The 20,575-nt window shown below is 44.9% G+C and overlaps 1 protein-coding gene and 1 long non-coding RNA gene across 3 annotated transcripts; both read left to right on the top strand.

Moving 5' to 3' along the window:
* The first annotated feature begins 822 nt into the window (after window positions 1-822).
* Window positions 823-20,432, top strand: AAAS (aladin WD repeat nucleoporin). Of its 2 annotated transcripts, XM_004274259.4 has the most exons (16): window positions 823-1,080; window positions 9,415-9,542; window positions 12,322-12,377; window positions 12,690-12,781; window positions 12,977-13,023; window positions 13,279-13,377; window positions 13,699-13,842; window positions 18,058-18,178; window positions 18,520-18,644; window positions 18,832-18,892; window positions 19,046-19,136; window positions 19,365-19,458; window positions 19,546-19,613; window positions 19,775-19,856; window positions 19,966-20,050; window positions 20,180-20,432. In XM_004274259.4, the coding sequence occupies exons 1-16, from the start codon at window positions 958-960 to the stop codon at window positions 20,405-20,407; spliced, it is 1,644 nt and encodes a 547-aa protein (XP_004274307.1). In that variant the 5' UTR covers window positions 823-957; the 3' UTR covers window positions 20,408-20,432. The 2 variants fall into 2 exon arrangements, with proteins under 2 accessions (XP_004274307.1, XP_033292074.1); XM_033436183.2 differs by lacking the exon at window positions 9,415-9,542 and having other exon boundaries at window positions 887-1,080.
* On the top strand, window positions 1,087-9,050 carry LOC125960458 (uncharacterized). The gene is made up of 2 exons (XR_007470125.1): window positions 1,087-7,555; window positions 7,918-9,050. It is a non-coding gene; the product is annotated as an uncharacterized LOC125960458 (long non-coding RNA).
* Window positions 20,433-20,575: the final 143 nt, after the last annotated feature.

Raw genomic sequence — 20,575 nt, 5'->3', positions numbered from 1 at the left:
GTTAGAATAAGATCAATCTCACTTGTTTTAAAAAATTGATTTACGATATTATATTAGTTTCAGGTGTACAACACAATGATTTGATATTTTTATAGATTATACTCCATACAAAGTTATAAAATATTGGCAATATTCCCGTGCTGTACATTACATCGTTGTAATTTATTTATTTAATACCTTGTAGTTTGTACCTCTTAATCCTCTTTACTTGTTTTTGCCCCTCTCCTCTCAATCTCACTTTCATTCTGTAGTCAGAATGCCTTATACAGGTTTTGGTATTTTTAGGTCCGATCTCCCTGTGCCTCTTTCCTTATGGTGATATAACAGTACCCATCTCATGGAGTTGTTGTAAAGATTATACAAGCACTTACCATAATAAGTGCTCAGGAAATGTTAATTTCCCAACTGTTCCCACTTTTCCTTCTAGGAGGCCTAACCCCGTGGGCTCTAGGTTCCGGCGGGCACTGCACTCTCCCTCCCAAGGCCTCCCGCCTGACTTTCCGCCTTCCGGAGGCTTTCCCTCAACTTTCCAGCCAGCTGCCCCGACACAATCCTGGGAGAGTTTAATTGGGTACTGCCCTGAACGTGGCTTATTTTGGACTTTTCGAGTGCTGAGAGTGAGTAGGAGAGCGTGTTGAGGAATTCGGAACTGGGAAAAACAGCAGTCTCACAGGAAACAAAAAAACGCTCCGACCCTTAAATAGTGGTCTGCCCTACGGACGTGTTTACACCGGCCCCCTCTGGCCGCCAGGCGGCGCGCGAGGACGCCGGAAGTCTGTCCCGGACTGCGCATGCGTCCTTCTTCTCCGTTACTCTTCCATTCACTTCCGTTGAGCTTTGCATAGCAGTTTGTCCCAGGCGACAACCCGTACGCATCCTAATCTAGCCAGGGAACTAAGAGTCGGCGGAGCGGGATCCGGGAGTTTGCTCAGTCCGGACGTCTTCGGGACCGGCAGGATGTGCTCCCTGGCGTTGTTCCCTCCGCCGCCGCCTAGGGGACAAGTTACCCTATACGAGCACAATAACGAGCTGGTGACGGGCAGTAGCTATGAGAGTCCGCCTCCCGACTTTCGGGGCCAGGTGGTCAGGGCGAGGAGGGAGGAGACCTACAGGCGTGGGGGGCAGAGTCGGAGAGAATGGGGGAGCAGAGGCAACGTGATAGGGGCGGGGTCGAGGTCCCCAGACTGGAGTATTGGAAATAGCCTGGCTCAGGCTGGAGAAGAATAGAAGGACTGGGATGTATTTAAGAGCTGGGATTGGAGGATAAGGGATGCTGAGGGGCTGTGGTGCGGGCCTAGTGGGAACGGAGAGTGAGGGCGAATCTAGGGGATGTGAGGGTGCAGGAGGACTTCTGAAAAGTTGGTACAGAATCTGGGAGAACTGGGAAGGCACAACCTGGGGAGTTTTTTCCTGTGGTGTTTCTGGGAAGGAAAAGGAAGAGAAACTTACATTTATTGAGCGTTTGCTTGGAAGAAAGGCTCTGAGTCAGGTGTTCTCCACAAATGTTTTAATAATGTGATTTAATCACAGCAACCCTATGAAATATTATTCTAGTTTTACAGATAAGGGAGCTAAGACCTGTTTCCCTGTCCCACAAGTGTTATATATATATATATTTTTTCTTTTTCCTTTAACATACTTATTGGAGTATAATTGCTTTACAACGTTGTGTTAGTTTCTGCTGTATAACGAAGTGAATCAGCTATATGCATACATATATCCCCATATCCCCTCCCTCTTGCGTCTCCCTCCCACCCTCCTTATCCCACCCCTCTAGGTGGTCGCAAAGCACCAAGCTGATCACCCTGTGCTATGCAGCTTCTTCCCACTAGCTATCTGTTTTACATTTGGTAGTGTATATATGTTAATGTTGCTCTCTCACTTCGTCCCAGCTTACCCTTCCCCCTCCCTGTGTCCTCAAGTCCATTCTCTACATCTGTGTCTTTATTCCTGTCCTGCCCCTAGGTTCATCAGAATCTTTTTTTTTTTTTAGATTATATATATGTTCACATACGGTATTTGTTTTTCTCTTTCTGACTTACTTCACTCTGTATGAGAGACTCTGGGTCCATCCACCTCACTACAAATAACTCAATTTCGTTTCTTTTTATGGCTGAGTAATATTCCATTATATATATATATATGCCACATCTTTATTATTTTTTAAAATTTATTTAATTTATTATTTTATTTTTGGCTGCATTGGGTCTTCGTTGCTGTGCACGGGCTTTCTCTAGTTGTGGCGAGCGGGAGCTACTCTTCGTTGCGGTGCATGGGCTTCTCATTGTGGTAGCTTCTCTTGTTGCAGAGCATGGGCTATAGGTGCCTGGGCTTCAGTAGTTGTGGCATGCAGGCTTCAGTAGTTGTGGCACGCAAGCTCTAGAGCGCAGGCTCAGAAGTTGTGGCTCACGGACTTAGTTGCTCCGCGACATGTGGGATCTTCCCGGACCAGGGCTTGAACCCGTGTCTCCTGCATTGGCAGGTAGATTCTTAACCACTGCGCCACCAGGGAAGCCCACATCTTCTTTATCCGTTCATCTGTCGATGGACACTTAGGTTGCTTCCAGGTCCTGGCTATTGTAAATAGTGCTGCAATGAACATTGTGTTACATGACTCTTTTTGAATTATGGTTTTCTCAGGGTGTATGCCCAGTAGTGGGATTGCTGGTCATATGGTAGTTCTATTTTTAGTTTTTTAAGGAACCGCCATACTGTTCTCCATACTAGCTGTATCAATTTACATTCCCACCAACAGTGCAAGAGGGTTCCCTTTTCTCCATACCCTCTCCAGCATTTATTGTTGTAGATTTTTTGATGATGGCCATTCTGACCGGTGTGAGGTGATACCTCATTGTAGTTTTGATTTGCATTTCTCTAATGATTAGTGATGTTGAGCATCTTTTCATGTGTTTGTTGGCAATCTGTATACCTTCTTTGGAGAAATGTCTATTTAGGTCTTCTGCCCATTTTTGGATTGGGTTGTTTGTTTTTTTTTGATATTGAGCTGCATGAACTGCTTGTATATTTTGGAGATTAATCCTTTGTAAGTTGCTTCGTTTGCAAATATTTTCTCCCATTCTGAGGGTTGTCTTTTCGTCTTGTTTATGGTTTCCTTTGCTGTGCAAAAGCTTTTAAGTTTCATTAGGTTCCATTTGTTTATTTTTGTTTTTATTTCCATTTCTTTAGGAGGTGGGTCAAAAAGGATCTTGCTGTGATTTATGTCATAGAGTGTTCTGCCTATGTTTTCCTCTAAGGGTTTTATAGTGTCTGGCCTTACATTTAGGTCTTTAATCCATTTTGAGTTTATTTTTGTGTATGGTGTTAGGAAGTGTTTTAATTTTATTCCTTTACATGTAGCTGTCCAGTTTTCCCAGCACCACTTATTGAAGAGGCTGTCTTTTCTCCACTGTATATTCTTGCCTCCTTTCTCAAAGATAAGGTGACCATATGTGCATGGGTTTGTCTCTGGGCTTTCTGTCCTGTTCCATTGATCTGTATTTCTGTTTTTGTGCCAGTATCATACTATCTTGATTACTGTAGCTTTGTACTATAATCTGAAGTCCAGAAGCCTGATTTGTCCAGCTCCATTTTTCTTTCTCAAGATTGCTTTGGCTATTCAGGGTCTTTTGTGTTTCCCTACAAATTGTGCAATTTTCTGTTCTAGTTGTGTGAAAAATGCCATTGGTAATTTGATAGGGATTGCATTGAATCTGTAGATTGCTTTGGGTAGTATAGTCATTTTCACAATGTTGATTCTTCCAATCCAAGAACATGGTATATCTCTCCATCTGTTTGTATCATCTTTAATTTCTTTCATCAGTGTCTTATAGATTTCTGAATACAGGTCTTTTGTCTCCTTAGGTAGGTTTATTCCTAGGTATTTTATTCTTTTTGTTGCAGTGGTAAATGGGAGTGTTTCCTTAATTTCTCTCTCAGATTTTTCGTCATCAGTTTATAGGAATGCAAGAGATTTCTCTGCATTAATTTTGTATCCTGCTACTCTACCACATTCATTGATTAGTAGTAGTTTTCTGGTAGCATCTTTAGGATTCTCTCTATATAGTATCATGTCATCTGCAAACAGTGACAGTTTTACTTCTTCTTTTCCGATTTGGATTCCTTTTATTTCTGTTTCTTCTCTGATTGCTGTGGCTAAAACTTCCAAAACTATGTTGAATAATGGTGGTGAAGGTGGGCAGCCTTGTCTTGTTTCTGATCTGAGAAGAAATGGTTTCAATTTTTCACCATTGAGAACAATGTTGGCTGTGGGTTTGTCATATATGGCCTTTATTATGTTGAGGTAGGTTCCCTCTATGCCTACTTTCTGGAGAGTTTTTATCATAAATGGGTGTTGAATTTTGTCAAAAGCTTTTTCTGCATCTATTGAGACTATCATGTGGTTTTTATCCTTCATTTTGTTAATGTGATGTATCACATTGACTAATTTGTGTATATTGAAGAATCCTTGCATTCCTGAGATAAACCCCACTTGATCATGGTGTTTGAACCTTTTAATGTGCTGTTGGATTCTGTTTGCTAGTATTTTGTTGAGGATTTTTGCATCTGTGTTCATCAGAGATATTGGCCTGTAGTTTTCTTATTTTGTGACATCTTTGTCTGGTTTGGTATCAGGGTGATGGTGGCCTCATAGAATGAGTTTGGGAGTGTTCCTCCCTCTGCTATATGTTGGAAGAGTTTGAGAAGGATAGGTGTTATCTCTTCTCTAAATGTTTGATAGAATTCGCCTGTGAAGCCATCTGGTCCTGGGCTTTTGTTTGTTGGAAGTTTTTTAATCGCAGTTTCAATTCCAGTGCTTGTGATTGGTCTGTTTATATTTTCTGTTTCTTCCTGGTTCAGTCTCAGAAGGTTGTGCTTTTCTAAGAATTTGTCCATTTCTTCCAGGTTGTCCATTTTATTGGTATATAGTTGCTTGTAGTAATCTCTCATGATCCTTTGTATTTCTGCAGCATCAGTTGTTACTTCTCCTTTTTCATTCTAATTCTGTTGATTTGAGTCGTCTCCCTTTTTTTCTTGATGAGTCAGGCTAATGGTTTATCAATTTTGTTTATCTTCTCAAAGAACCAGTTTTTAGTTTTCTTGATCTTTGCTATTGTTTCCTTCATTTCTTTTTCATTTATTTCTGATCTGATCTTTATGATTTCTTTCCTTCTGCTAACTTTGAGTTTTTTTTGGTTCTTCTTCCTCTAATTGCTTTAGGTGTAAGGTTAGGTTCTTTATTTGAGATTTTTCTTGTTTCTTGAGGTAAGGTTGTATTGCTGTAAACTTCCCTCTTAGAACTGCTTTTGCTGCATCCCATATGTTTTGGGTTGTTGTGTTTTCATTGTCATTTGTTTCTAGGTATTTTTTGATTTCCTCTTTGATTTCTTCTGTGGTCTCTCGGTTATTTAGTAGCATATTATTTAGCCTCCACGTGTTTGTATTTTTAAATTTTTCCTGTAGTTGATCTCTAGTCTCATAACGTTGTGGTCGGAAAAGATACTTGATACGATTTCAGTTTTCTTAAATTTACCAAGGCTTGATTTGTGACCCAGAATATGATCTATCCTGGAGAATGTTCCATGAGCACTTGAGAAGAAAGTGTATTCTGTTGTTTTTGGATGCAGTGTCCTATAAATATCAATTAAGTCCATCTTGTTTAATGTATCATTTAAAGCTTGTGTTTCCTTATTTATTTTCATTTTGGATGATCTGTCCATTGGTAAAAGTCAGGTGTTAAAGTCCCCTACTATTATTGTGTTACTATTTCCCCTTTTATGGCTGTTAGCATTTGCCTTATGTATTGAGGTGCTCCTATGTTGGGTGCATAAATATTTACAATTGTTATATCTTCTTCTTGGATTGATCCATTGATCATTATGTAGTGTCCTTCTTTGTCTCTTGTAATAGTGTTTGTTTTTTTTGTTTTAATTTATTTTTGGCTGCATTGGGTCTTCGTTGCTGCACGCAGGCTTTCTCTAGTTGTGGCGAGCGGGGGCTACTCTTCGTTGTGGTGTGCGGGCTTCTCATTGCAGCGGCTTCTCTTGTTGCAGAGCACGGGCTCTAGGCACGTGGTCTTCAGTAGTTGCGGTGTGCAGGCTTCAGTAGTTGTGGTTTGCAGGCTCTAGAGCGCAGGCTCAGTAGTTGTGGTGCATGGGCCTTGTTGCTCCACGGCATGTGGGAATCTTCCCGGACCAGGGCTCAAACCCATATCCCCTGCATTGGCAGGCAGGTTCTTAACCACTGCACTGCCAGGGAAGCCCCTAGTCTTTGTTTTAAAGTCTATTTTGTCTGATATGAGGATTGCTATTCTAGCTTTCTTTTGATTTCTATTTGCATGGAATATCTTTTTCCATCCCCTCACTTTCAGTCTGTATGTGTCCCTAGGTCTGAAGTGGGTCTTTTGTAGACAGCATATGTATGGGTCTTGTTTTTGTATCCATTCAGCCAGTCTATGTCTTTTGGTTGGAACATTTAATCCATTTACGTTTAAGGTAATTATCAATATGTATGTTCCTATTACCATGTTCTTAATTGTTTAGGGTTTGTTTTTGTAGGTCTTTTCCTTCTCTTGTGTTTCCTGCCTAGAGAAGTTCCTTTAGCATTTGTGCTGATTTGGTGGTGCTGAATTCTCTTAACTTTTGCTTATCTGTAAAGGTTTTAATTTCTCCATCGAATCTGAATGAGATCCTTGCTGGGTAGAGTAATCCTGGTTGTAGGTTTTTCCCTTTCATCACTTTAAATATGTCCTGCCACCCCCTTCTGGCTTGCAGAGTTTCTGCTGAAAGATCAGCTGTTAACCTTATGGGGATTCCCTTGTATGTTATTTGTTGCTTTTCCCTTGCTGTTTTTAGTATTTTTTCTTGTATTTAATTTTTGATAGTTTCATTAATATTTGTCTCGTTGTGTTTCTCTTTGGGTTTATCCTGTATGGTACTCTCTGTGCTTCCCAGACTTAATCGACTGTTTCCTTTCCCATGTTAGGGAAATTTTCAAGTATAATCTCTTCAGATATTTTCTCAGCCTCTTTCTTTTTCTCTTCTTCTTCTGGCACCCCTATAATTCGAATGTTGGTGCGTTTATGTTGTCCCAGAGGTCTCTGAGACCGTCCTCAGTTCTTTGCATTCTTTTTTCTCTTTATTCTGCTCCCTGGCAGTTATTTCCACCATTTTATCTTCCAGCTCACTTATCCATTCTTCTGCCTCAGTTATTCTGTTATTGATTCCTTCTGGAGTATTTTTTTAATATATTTATTTTATTTATTTATTTTTGGCTGTGTTGGGTCTTCGTTGCTGTGCACAGGCTTTCTCTAGTTGCAGCGAGCAGGGGCTACTCTTCGTTGCAGTGCACAGGCTTCTCATTGCGGTGGCTTCTCTCATTGTGGAGCATGGGCTCTAGGCGCATGGGTTTCAGTAGTTTGCAGCACGCAGGTCCAGTAGTTGTGGCTCATGGGCTCTAGAGCACAAGCTCAGTAGTTGTGGTGCACGGGCTTAGTTGCTCCGCGGCATGTGGGATCTTCCCGGACCAGAGGTCGAGCCCATGTCCCCTGCATTGGCAGGTGGATTCTCAACCACTGCGCCACCAGGGAAGCCCCTAGAGTATTTTTTTTTAATTAATTAATATATTTATTTTTGGCTGCGTTGCGTCTTTGTTGCTGCGTGCGGGCTTTCTCTAGTTGCAGTGAGCAGGCGCTACTCTTCATTGCAGTGCACGGGCTTCTTATTGCAGTGGCTTCTCTTGTTGTGGAGCACAGGCTCTAGGTGCACGGGCTTCAGTAGTTGTGGCACACGGGCTTCAGTAGTTGTGGCTGGTGGGCTCTAGAGCGCAGGCTCAGCAGTTGTGGCACACGGGCTTAGTTGCTCTGCAGCATGTGGAATCTTCCCAGGCCAGGGCTAGAACCCGTGTCCGCTGCATTGGCAGGTGGATTCTTAACCACTGCGCCACCAGGGAAGTCCAGCCCCTAGAGTATTTTTTTTTTTTTTCGCGGTACGCAGCCCTCTCACTGTTGTGGCCTCTCCCGTTGCCGAGCACGGGCTCTGGACGCGCAGGCTCAGCGGCCATGGCACACGTGCTTAGTTGCTCCACAGCATGTGGGATCTTCCCGGACCGGGGCACGAACCCGTGTCCCTTGCATCAGCAGGCGGACTCTCAACCACTGCGCCACCAGGGAAGCCCCCCCTAGAGTATTTTTAATTTCAGTAATTGTGTTGTTCATCACTGTTTGTTTGCTCTTTAGTTCTTCTAGATCCTTGTTAAATGTTTCTTGTATTTTTTCCATTCTGTTTCCAAGATTTTGGATCATTTTTACTATCATTACTCTGAATTCTTTTTCAGGTAGGTTGCCTATTTCATCTTCATTTATTTGGTCTTGTAGGTTTTTACCTTGCTCCTTTGTCTGTAACTTTTTTTTTTTTTTTAAAGAAGATGTTGGGAGTAGGAGTTTATTAATTAATTTATTGTATTTTTGCTGTGTTGCGTCTTCGTTTCTGTATGAGGGCTTTCTCTAGTTGTGGCAAGCGGGGCCACTCTTCATCGCGGTGTGCGGGCATCTCACTGTTGTGGCCTCTCTTGTTGCGGAGCACAGGCTCCAGACATGCAGACTCAGTTGTTGTGGCTCACGGGCCTAGTTGCTCTGTGGCATGTGGGATCCTCCCAGACCAGGGCTCAAACCCTTGTCCCCTGCATTAGCAGGCAGATTCTCAACCACTACGCCACCAGGGAAGCCCTGTAAAGTATTTTTTTGGTCGTTTCTTTTTTTTTTTTTTTCTATTTTTGATGGTGGTGCTGTATTCCTGTCTTACTGGTTGTTTGGCCTGAGACGTCCAGCACTGGAGTTTGCAGGCAGTTGGATAGAGATGGGTCTTGGTGCCGAGATGAGGACCTCCGGGAGGCCTCACTCTGATTAATATTCCCTGGGTCCTGAGGTTCTTTGTTAGTCCAGCGGTTTGGACTCGGAGCTCCCAGCACAGGAGCTCGGGCCCGACCTCTGGCCTGGGAACCAGGGTCTTGCAAGCTTCGTGGCATGGTAAAAAAAAAAAAAAAGAAAGAGAAAAAGGAGCAGTACAATATCAAAGAATAAGAAACAAAATAAAATTAGAAAGATAAAAAATATATTAGGAAAAATAAAACTATAGTTGAAGCAACTGGTTGCTGGGGGTTACTCCTGTCCCCTTAGGTGTCCATGGTTCCCCAGCGGTGCCTGGTAGGTGCCCTAGTTGTGAGGAGACACGAATTCCACATCCTTCTAGTATGCCATCTTGACTCCGCCCCTCTCCACAAGTGTTATATTTGTGGAAATGGGAAACAGGTCTCTGGAGCCTCTTACCCTCAGCCCTGCCGAGGGTTGGAGATGGCAGGAAGTTCAGTAGAGATTAGGGAAGAGACTGACTCACTGTCATACCTCATTTCTGGCTCTAGTGGATCAATCTTCCTGTCCTAAACCTTACTAAGGATCCCCTGAAGACCCCTGGGAGGTTGGACCATGGCACAAGAACGGCCTTCATCCACCACCGGGAACAAGTGTGGAAGAGATGCATCAACATTTGGTGAGACATGGCAAAGGGTCTCTTGGGCCAGTGGTCTGCAGATCCTGGAGGCAATGAGGTCACCACCCCCTCTGCCTTGGCCTCCCCGCCCTCTCTAGCTCAGAGCTGTGTATCATTCAGCATATCAAATTATCAGTCCTTTTTGTGGAAGTCAAGGCTGTGCAACAGTAGTTCCATTTCAACTCCAGTGACTTGCTTTCCTTTTTGGTTTAATTCTGTGAACCTGTTCCCTCCTTATGTCATTATTACTTTCTGAGCCTTTACTTGAAGCTCAGCAAGGTTAGGTATAAGGTTGCAGCGAATAATCTCATACATAGGTCATTCATTTTGCACATGTAGGAGTGAAGCCTGGATTGAATTCCTGGCTGTGCCACTTTTTAGCTGTGTGACCTTGGTCAAGTTACTTAATCACTCTGTCCCTCAATTTCATCTGTAAAAGGGAGCCTATCTTACAAGGTTGTAGTGATGATTAAATGAGTAAAACACTTAGAACAGTGCCTGGCCCATATTAATCCCATCAAGAGTTAGCTATTATTCTTATTATTATCATCATCATCATATGTAGGATGAATTCCTACAAGTGAAGTAGCTGGGTTCAAAGGGTATGTTCATTTGTAATTTCATGAGCTATTGCCATATAGTCCTCTGTTTAAATTGTACATATTTACAGACCTACCACCAGTGTATGAGACAACTGTACTCCAATAAAAATTAAAAAACAGGGCTTCCCTGGTGGTGCAGTGGTTGAGAGTCCGCCTGCCGATGTGGGGGACATGGGTTCGTGTCCCGGTCCGGGAAGATCCCACATGGCGTGGAGCGGCTGGGCCCGTGAGCCACGGCCGCTGAGCCTGCGCGTCCGGAGCCTGTGCTCCGCAGCGGGAGAGGCCACAACAGTGAGAGGCCCGCGTACCGCAAAAAAAAAAAAAAAAAAAAATTAAAAAACATCAACAAAACAAACACAGTGTATGAGAGTGCCTGTTTCCTAACACATGTGCTATCAAGCTTTGATATTTGATATTGCATTACAGTTTAATTTGCATGTCTCCTTGAGTGCAGCTAAACATCAAGTCATGGTCTGAAAAGCCATTCAGTCCTGGGTGCTTTCTCACTTTCTGCCTCTCTAGCTGCTGCTTCTCTTCCTGCTCTCTTTTTTTTTTTTTTTTTTTTATGAGGTACGCGGGCCTCGCACTGTTGTGGCCTCTCCCGTTGCGGAGCACAGGCTCCGGACGCGCAGGCTCAGCGGCCATGGCTCATGGGCCCAGCTGCTCCGCGGCATGTGGGATCTTCCCGGACCGGGGCACGAACCCGCGTCCCCTGCATCGGCAGGCGGACTTTCAACCACTGCGCCACCAGGGAAGCCTCCTGCTCTCTCTTAAATGTTGGTGTCCCTAGGCTGGACTTGTGATTGATGCTCCACACCTGGGTGTTCACTTGTCTGCTCAACACCCTCGGTTAGAGATATTCCACAGGCTTCATACACTCAGCTTGTTCAAAATCAATCTCTTCATTTTCCTCTCTAAGCTGGCTTCTTCCTTGTGATTTTCATCTCAAGGAATAGCCTTCCTAGTCATATAGAAGCAAGTGGTTTGAATGTAGGCTCTGGGGCAGGCAGACAGGTTGAATCCTGACTCTGCTATTTCCTACTTAGTTCACCTTTGATAATTAACCTCTTCACACTCTCTGTTCTCTCATCTAAAAATGCTGATGATAACAATACCTATTTTGTAGGGTTGTGATAAAGGCTGAATTAGATGATGCATGTGACGCATCTAGCCCAGCCCTGGCACAGTGTAAGCAGTATTAGATGCTATAATTATCACCTGCGTGTTTCCCTTGATATTGCTCTTTCCCTTACTAATGTCTAATTAGTCCTCAAATCCTGTCCATTCTACTTCCTCGAGCACTCAAATCTGTCTTTTCTCCATCCCCAGTGGTTCAGGCCACTTTGGCCTTTCTTCTAGATTCCTGAAGTAGCCTCTTAACCCATTTCTTTCTCTCCATTCTTTTTCCCCTCTAATCTGCAGCCAGACTGATCTTTCTAAAATGCCAGTGTGATCAGTTTATTCCTCAGCTTAAACTCTTTCTGTGGCTTTCCATTCACTATCTTAGGGCAAGTCTTTTTTTTTTTTAATAATTTGTTTCGTAAATTTATTTTATTATTATTTTTTATAAATCTATTGTTTATCAATCGATCTATTTTTTCTAAATCTATAAAATTTATTTTTGGCTGCGTTGGGTCTTTGTTGCTGCGTGTGAGTTTTCTCTAGTTGCAGCGAGCCGGGGCAACTCTTCGTTGCAGTGCATGGGCTTCTCATTGCGGCGGCTTCTCTTGTTGCGGAGCACGGGCTCTAGGCACTCGGGCTCAGTAGTTGTGGCTCGCAGGCTCTAGAGCACAGGCTCAGTAGTTGTGGCGCGCGGGCTTAGTTGCTCCGCGGCATGTGGGATCTTCCTGGACCAGGGCTTGAACCCGTGTCCCCTGCATTGGCAGATGGATTCTTAACCACTGTGCCACCAGGGAAGTCCCTTAGGGCAAGTCTTGACTCCTTGATCTGTGCACAAAGCCCTGAAAGAGCTCTGAGCCTTAGTTGCCTCACTGGTGGACAATTTATATATTGTCCTCTCATGGGTACAATGAAAGGACTATATAAAGTACATGTCACATAGTTGTCACTCATTAAGTGTGAGTGTTATTTTTAATACATGTTTATTGAGTGAATGAATAGATGAACTTAGCAGACTGAAGGGATCAGAGTGACTCACAGCTCCCTCTCCTGTTCAGGCGTGATGTGGGACTTTTTGGTGTGCTGAATGAAATTGCAGACTCAGAGGAGGAGGGTAAGTGTGTTTATCTCTAGCCTTCTCTAGTTTTATGGTTGCCATCTCCCGTCCATATTCCCCCTAATTCATCCCAATACCTGTTGGCCCAGCGCCTTTCCCTTTAGCCCTGTATTTCCCAGCCCATTTGACTCTGCTGGTACCATCTTCTCTTCCCCTCTACCTACCCCCATACCATAGAGTGGGTGTCCGGAGCACTTGTTGGGTGGAAGGATCTGGGGAGTGCTTGCCCTTGCTCGTCCCTCACCTAGGAGGGTGCCCAGTGAGAACCCTGTGAATGGTTTAATCACAGCTGCTTTCTCAACCCCACAGTGTTTGAGTGGGTGAAGACGGCATCCAGCTGGGCCCTGGCACTCTGTCGATGGGCCTCCTCCCTCCATGGGTCTCTGTTTCCCCATCTGTCTGTAAGTTTGGCTTCCCCCCGGCCCTCCCTGGCTGCTGCTCCCCCACTCCCACCCCCTCTCCACTTCCTATGTCTTAGGGTCAGGGTGTGATGAGAAGACTGCAGAGGGTATGAATGGTGCAGCTCCCCTGTGGGAGCATCGAGGGGATAAGCTCCTTTTTTCCCAGTGCAACCTCTATCCGCTTTGTTATTACAGCTCAGGAGTGAAGATCTGATTGCTGAATTCGCTCAAGTCACAAACTGGTGAGTGTACAAGCTCTGGAGCGTTTGTGGGAAGCAAGTCCTGAACCTTGGAACTTCTTCTGGGGAGAGGGAAATCAAGGCAGAGACTCCTCATACCCCTTTCCTGACTGCTCCCCACATTCTCCCTCCTACCGCCCCCAAAAAGAAAGAAAAGCAGTGAAAAATAATAGTGTCCTCACACAGAAGGGAACCCGAGCTCTGGGCCGGGAATGGCGAGGTGCAGGTCGGGACTCCTCACCCTCACTCCTGCCCCAGGTCCAGCTGCTGCTTGAGGGTCTTTGCGTGGCACCCACACACCAACAAGTTTGCGGTGGCCCTGCTAGATGACTCCATCCGTGTGTATAATGCCAACAGGTATGTGTGGGGCACGCTGGGTGGACTCGGAGTCTTCAGTCTCCATCGGTCAGTCCCCACTTCCTTCTCCAGCCTTGGTGCCCAGGGAGTCCTGCAGTTCCTGGGCCTGGTCCATGGCTCCTTCCAGAACTGGGGTCAGGGAGGCCCCACAACTGGATGCGTCCTCTTTCCAGATCCAGTCTTTATCCTGTCCTCTGTCCCACAATACCCACAGGCCCTGGATGATCAGCTTTCTCTCTGGATTTCCCTCCTCAACCACAACTCAGGTCGCTGCGCCTTAGTGTCCCTGCTTTGACCCCATCCCCTCCCCTTTCACCCCAGCACTATAGTCCCCTCCCTGAAGCACCGGCTGCAGCGAAATGTGGCGGCCCTGGCCTGGAAGCCCCTCAGTGCCTCCGTCTTGGCTGTGGCCTGCCAGAGCTGCATTCTCATCTGGACCCTGGACCCCACGTCCTTGTCTACCCGGTGAGTCCCAGCTGTCTCTCTCTTACCTTGGCCTGAGGGTCGTGGCCATGCTGGGGTGGTGAGGAGGTCTGGAAGGAGAAGTTCTTTTTCCTCACAGCACTTCCCAGGGCTACGGGAAAAGCAGACCTAAGGCCAAGGTGGAGGTGCTGAGAAGATCTAATCTAGAGAAAGGGACAGAACTGGGGGCTTCTGGGATTGTGGGGAGTTTGTACCTATGGATCATGGATTGGAAAGACTGTCTCTTTCAGAGGACTGCCAGATGTAGGTTTAAAGGAAAGGGGGAAGGGAATTAATATGGATAAAAGCTGAAACCGATGAAATTGGAAAAAATCCCCATGAGGACTAACTAAATATAAAACCAGAAACTGGTTCTTTAAATTATGAATAAAGAAGAAAACCTTTTGGCCAGCCTTAATAAGGTAAAATAGAAAATCAAAGTACACTATTTTCAAAATGGGAAAGGAGAGATAACCGCAAATATGGAAGAAAATAGAATTATTGAGCATATTATATATAAGTTTAGACTAACAGATTTGAAAACCTAAAGGAAATGTTTGTCTAGCAAAATATATGTTATCAAAGTGGACTGTAGAAGCAATTAAAACGGATGAGCTCTACCCCTAAAAAAAGATGCCAGGCTGAGATGGTTTTATGAGAGTTCTATCTAATTGTCAAAGAAAAGATAATCTCCATGTTATCTGAACTAATCCAGATCATAAAAAATTTGGAAAGCCTCCTGATTTATTTTCCTTTTAATAAACTTTGTGCATAATTTTAGATTTTTAGAAAAGCTGCAAAGATAGTAGAGTTTTGGTATACCTTTCACATCATCGTTAACGTCTGATATAACCATGTTAGATTTGTCAAAACTAAGAAACTGACATTTGTACATTGTTATTAACTAAACTCCAAACTTTGTTCTAATTTCACCAGTTTTCTCATTAATGTCCTCTTTCTGTCCCAGGATCAATCCTGATTTATTTCTTTTTATACAAATCTTTTTTAAAATATATATATATATTATTTATTTATTTGGCTGTGCGGGTCTTTAGTTGTGGCACTCGGAATCTTTGTTGTGGCATGCGAGATCTTTCATTGCGGTGCATGGGCTCTCTAGTTGTGGCACACAGGCTCTAGAACACACGGGCTTGGTTGCCCCACGGCATGTGAGATCTTAGTTCCCTGACCAGGGCTCGAACCCACGTCCCCTGAGTTGGAAGGTGTATTCTTAACCACTGGACCATGAGGGAAGTCCCCATCCTGATTTATTTCCATAAACCTAATGTAACCTAACCTGACAATAGGTGGTATAAGAAAGAAAATATTTGAGCATAGATTTTATTTATTTATTTACTTACTTCCCTCCTTCCCTCCTTCCTTACTTTACTTCCTCACCATGACTCGTGGCTTGCGGGATCTTAGTTCCCCGACCAGGGGTTTTTTTTGTTTTAAATTTTTATTGCAGTATAGTCAATTTACAATGTTGTGTTAGTTTCTGCTGTACAGCAAAGTGAATCAGTTATACATATACATATATCCACTCTTTTTTTAGATTCTTTTCCATATAGGCCATTACAGAGTATTGAGTAGAGTTCCCTGTGCTATACAGTAGATCTTTAGTTATGTATTTGATATACTGACCAGGGACTGAACCTGCGCCCTTGGCAGTGAAAGCATGAAGTCCTAACCACTGGACTGTCAGGGAACTCCCCTGAGCATAGATTTTAAAATGCTTAATAAAATATTAGCAAATAGAGTCCAAAAGCATATTTAAAAAAAAATCGTAACCAAGTAGAATATTCCAGAAATTAAAAACTATTCACCATTAGGAAGTCTATTAAAATGATTGTTACATTTGCAAATTAGAGGAAAGTGTTTCTATAAATAAATGCCCTTCTCAATAAGCAGACATTCAGCTGAATACCTAAACAGGAATACAAAGAGACAACCTAAACATAAAGAGTATATATGCAAAATCCGTGGCTACCATATTGAACAGTGAAATAGGAAATACTAAAGGTATTTCCAGTAATGTCAAGATAAAGACAGAGATGTCATTACCACCATTATTAACCAACATTATTTGTGGAGGTTCTTTCGAGGGCAGTTAAGACAAGAAAAGGAAACATGGTAAAGTCTTGTGAAAGAAGAGAAAATTATTTTTATTTGATGATATGATTTTAAGCCTAGACGAGAGATTCAACCAAAAAACCTATTTAATCTAATAAGAAATTTAAGTAGTAAGGCAACTGGATCCAAGAAACTGAAAACGTAATAGCTTCCCTTGGTACCAACAAGAATCAGTTGAGAAATTACAATGGAAAATACGTTCTATTTACAACAGGTACAACAATTACTATAGATTACTAGGAATAAATTGTTAAATTTATTTAATCTGTTAGACATCTGAAGAAAGTGGTTGAAGAATATTAAACAAGAGCTTAATTAATGGAGGGATGTGTTATATTCCTGGGTAGGAAAATTTAATCATGAAGATGTCAGATTAAGTGTATTTCCCATCAGAATTCTGCTGGTTTTTGTTTGTTTTTGTGAACTGGACAAAATAATAGAGTTTTTATGAAAGAATAAATGTGGAAGGATTGCCAAGAAAAGTTTGAAAAGGAAGCATATTGAGAGGAGATTTGCCCTACCAGGTATTGAAATATTTTATGAAGTTACAGTAACAGAAAGTTATTGGCATAAGATCAAACAGATCAGTGTAACAGAACAACATTCAGGAACAGATCTAAGAATTTATGGAAATTTAATATATGATGAATTTGGATTTGCATTGCAATAGAGTAGTTTTTGTTTTTTTTTTTTTAGTGGTTTTGGCATAATTGGCTATCTATTTAGAAAACAATACAGTTTGTCCTTGCTTTACATTTTATATACAAATAAATTCCAAGCAGACAAAAGAACTAAATGTAAAAATGAATAAATAAAAGGACTAGAAGAATGTATAGAATGCTTTTTGGCCCATTCAGAATTATAGTATGATAATTATTATTTTGTTGGCTGCACCGTCAGGCTTGTGGGGTCTTAGTTCCCTGACTGGGGATTGAACCCTGGCCCTCAGCAGTGAGAGCGTGGAGTCCTGACCACTGGACCACCAGGGAGTTCCCAGTATGCTAGTATTATTAAAGTTGAAATGTTTGATAATATCCAATACTAGCAAGACTAGGAAAACTACAGGTAGAGTATATTGTGGTACAAACTTTTCAGAATATATTTGTTGGCATATTTATCTTTTGAAAGGTTCAAGCCTTTTTTTACCTGCAATTCCACTTTAATACTCTATTCTACACAAATAATGACGAGTACATAAAGATATAGGGAATATTTTTTGCAGTACCGTTTGTAACAGCGGAAATATCCATTTGTGGTGGCCTGACTGAGTAAATTGTAGTTCATCTATTCAGTGGAATGCAGTGGGGCCACTGAAAAGAATGAGATGGATCTCTGTAAACTGATGTATTGTAAAGTTAAGAGAGTTAGTTGTAGACTGGTGACCTAAGATCTCATTAGAGCTTAAGGGGGGTATAGTTGGGAGGAGAAAGGACAAGGTGGCATTAATTTGGCTAGTAGCCTGTACCTGTCAGGCCAAGAATGTGGCTCTGGAGATACAGAGCTGACGGACACAGCCGGGGCCCCTCAACTAGTTCCCAGTTTAGTGGGGGGGGGGGGGGTTTGCCACGTGCGCCGTCTTTGATGAGGAGAAAATGATGTGGGAGCGCTGGGGAGGGAAGCTGATTCTGACAAGGAAAGGCAGAAAGACAGAGTTAGGAGCACAGGCTGAATCCTGGAGAGTGGTGGATAACTGTAGGAAGAGAAGAGATTGGAACCTTGAAGTGATGGCATGGATTATCCCATGCTCCAGGCAGGATGGTCCTGTGGGGAGAGGGCTCTCATCTAGAGCAGAACATGCATCTCCCCAGCCCAGTACCTTCTAGCTTTACTGGTCAAAAGTTTTTGTCTCGTTCAGGCTTTTTTGTCCCTTTCACCTGTTTTCCTTTCTGGACCTCCTGATAGTGACTGCCCTTCCTTCCTTCTTTTTCTTTAACTTCCATGATCCTTATTCATTTTCCCCAACCTGGATTTGAACTCAGAGGGGCCATTGGGATTGGGAAGTTTTAGCAGGAGGAGGCAGGGGAATAGAATCATGGGGTTTCTTCCTGTTGTCTTCTGACTCCACACCCCGTTTCCCCTCGGCAGACCCTCTTCCGGCTGTGCCCAAGTGCTCTCTCACCCTGGGCACACGCCTGTCACCAGCTTGGCCTGGGCCCCCAGTGGGGGTCGGCTACTCTCAGCTTCACCTGTGGACGCTGCCATCCTGGTGAGTTGGTCCCCACGCCTCTTTTGGTCATTTCAGCCACCCCAGACTTGAGGAGAGAGCTTTCTTTGCCTGGTGGTGGGAAATACCCTGGGGGAAGGAGAGGAACAGCTGTCCATTCAATCTTAAACATATCCAGGGGAAGGCGCTGCACCAGCCTGACTCCTCAGATGTAGATTTCTGCCTGCTGTCAGTATAGACATAACCCTATTTCCTCCTGTTTTAACTGTCCCTTTCCCACGTCCTCCCCTCTGGTTCTTTGTACCTTAAGGAAGGGCGGCCCCCCGTGGGATGGTAGGGATGCTTGAGTCTCCCCTGTCTCACTCTCTTCCCCTTTCTCCTAGGTATGGGATGTCTCAACAGAGACCTGTGTTCCCCTTCCCTGGTTTCGGGGAGGTGGGGTTACCAACCTGCTCTGGTCCCCGGATGGCAGCAAAGTCCTGGCTACCACTCCTTCAGCTCTCTTTCGGTGAGTAGGGGGAGGGCGGGGAGGGGGGCAGGAACGACCTAGAGAAAGGCACTAGGCTCCTGGAACTGCGAGTGCCACAACCTTCTGTCCGCGTTCCCATTCACCTGAATGTGGGACTGACAGGAAGGGAAGTCCAGGCTGTGACACCTAGAGTTCCTAAGCTGTGACCTGCCTCTCTTTGGCACAGAGTCTGGGAGGCCCAGATGTGGACTTGTGAGCGGTGGCCTACCCTATCAGGGCGATGTCAGGTAGGAGGGACTGTGCGTCTCAGGAGCGGGGGCGGAGGTGGGCCCTGCTCCCCCAGGCGTGTCCCCCCACCTCCTCTACTTCTCTTCCTCGTGTGCTTCCCTCCTGTATTCCCATAGACCACTCTTTCCCTGCCTTTTGCTCCCTGACCCCAGACTGGCTGCTGGAGTCCTGATGGAAACCGCCTGCTGTTCACTGTGTTGGGGGAACCATTGATTTACTCCTTGTCGTTCCCAGAACGTTGTGGTGAGTCCAGGGAAACACTTCTGGATGCACAACATCTGGGGTAGTCGGAGGGAGACAGGAACCATCTGGAATATGCTGCTCTGAAGGATAAAGGGAAGAAACTTGGGGAGAAAAGAAAAGGAATAAGCTTGGGAGCCTTGAGAGGTGTTGATGCCTGTGATGGAGAGGAGGCAGGGGCCAGTGGGAGGCCCCTTTCTTGTCCTTAAGAGCCTCTGCCCTGATCCGCAGGTGAGCGAAAGGGGTGCGTTGGAGGCGCGAAGTCAGCTACGATTGTGGCAGATCTGTCTGAGACGACAGTACAGACACCAGATGGAGAGGAAAGGTGAGCTGGGTGGGCGAGGGAGGGGCAGTGAGACAAAGCTGGGAGGGACCACGCTGAGCCCTCCCAACCTGCTGTTCTGACCCATAGGCTTGGGGGAGAGGCTCACTCCATGGTCTGGGACCCAAGTGGGGAGCGGCTGGCTGTGCTCATGAAAGGTAAGAGGAGGGGAGGGAGGCCTTTGCTCCGGCCGCACCATCTTCCCATTAATTGACTGTTTCCAGGCCCTGGCTGCAGTTCTTCTCTGCCCCTGCCCCTGCCCCTACCCTGGGATTCTGCCTCCAGAGTTCCTTCCTATCCCTGTATCCACTTCTTACAGGAAATCCACGGGTCCAGAATGGTAAACCAGTCATCCTCCTTTTTCGCACTCGAAACAGCCCTGTGTTTGAGCTACTTCCTTGGTAGGTGCTGGGCAGGTGTGGTCCCCCCCCGGCCTCCCATACCAAACCCATACCCTCTACACCTGCCTTCTGCCTCCAGCAGCCTGCTCACCTTTCCTTCTGCCCCTAGTGGCGCTGTCCAGGGGGAGCCAGGAGCCCAGGCCCAGCTCATCACTTTCCATCCTTCCTTCAACAAAGGAGCTCTGCTCAGCGTGGTGAGTAGGCCAGCTGCTGTGGTTGCAGGAGTGGGCTGAGGAGCGAGGGCTGCAGCTGCTGTGTGGCTCTGCTGTATGGCCTTCTTTGGGCTCAGACTGGTCAGACTTTGCTTTCCCCTCTCTCTGCAGTGCTGGTCCACGGGCCGGATCGCCCACATCCCTCTGTACTTTGTCAATGCCCAGTTTCCACGTTTTAGCCCAGTGCTTGGCCGAACTCAAGAGCCCCCAGCTGGGGGCGGAGGCTCTATTCATGATCTGCCCCTCTTTACTGAGACGTCCCCAACCTCTGCCCCTTGGGACCCTCTCCCAGGGCCACCCCTTGGTCGGCCCCACTCCCCTCACTCCCGCATTCAATAATAAAAAGTGTCCTTTGTTTGTTTTCCATTCGATCGTGAGACTCATCTTTGCCCAGCACTGGGGTTTACTGAAGGAGCCGTGGGCTTTGGGGTAAGATCTTGGCTCGTTCGCGTTTTGGTCATTTCTTGTGAATTTGGCCAAGTTATTTACCCTTAGAAACTGGAGAGT

Source organism: Orcinus orca, chromosome 11 (genome assembly GCF_937001465.1).
Source record: "Orcinus orca chromosome 11, mOrcOrc1.1, whole genome shotgun sequence".
Lineage (NCBI taxonomy): Eukaryota > Metazoa > Chordata > Mammalia > Artiodactyla > Delphinidae > Orcinus > Orcinus orca.
This window is presented reverse-complemented; position numbering and strand designations above follow the sequence as displayed.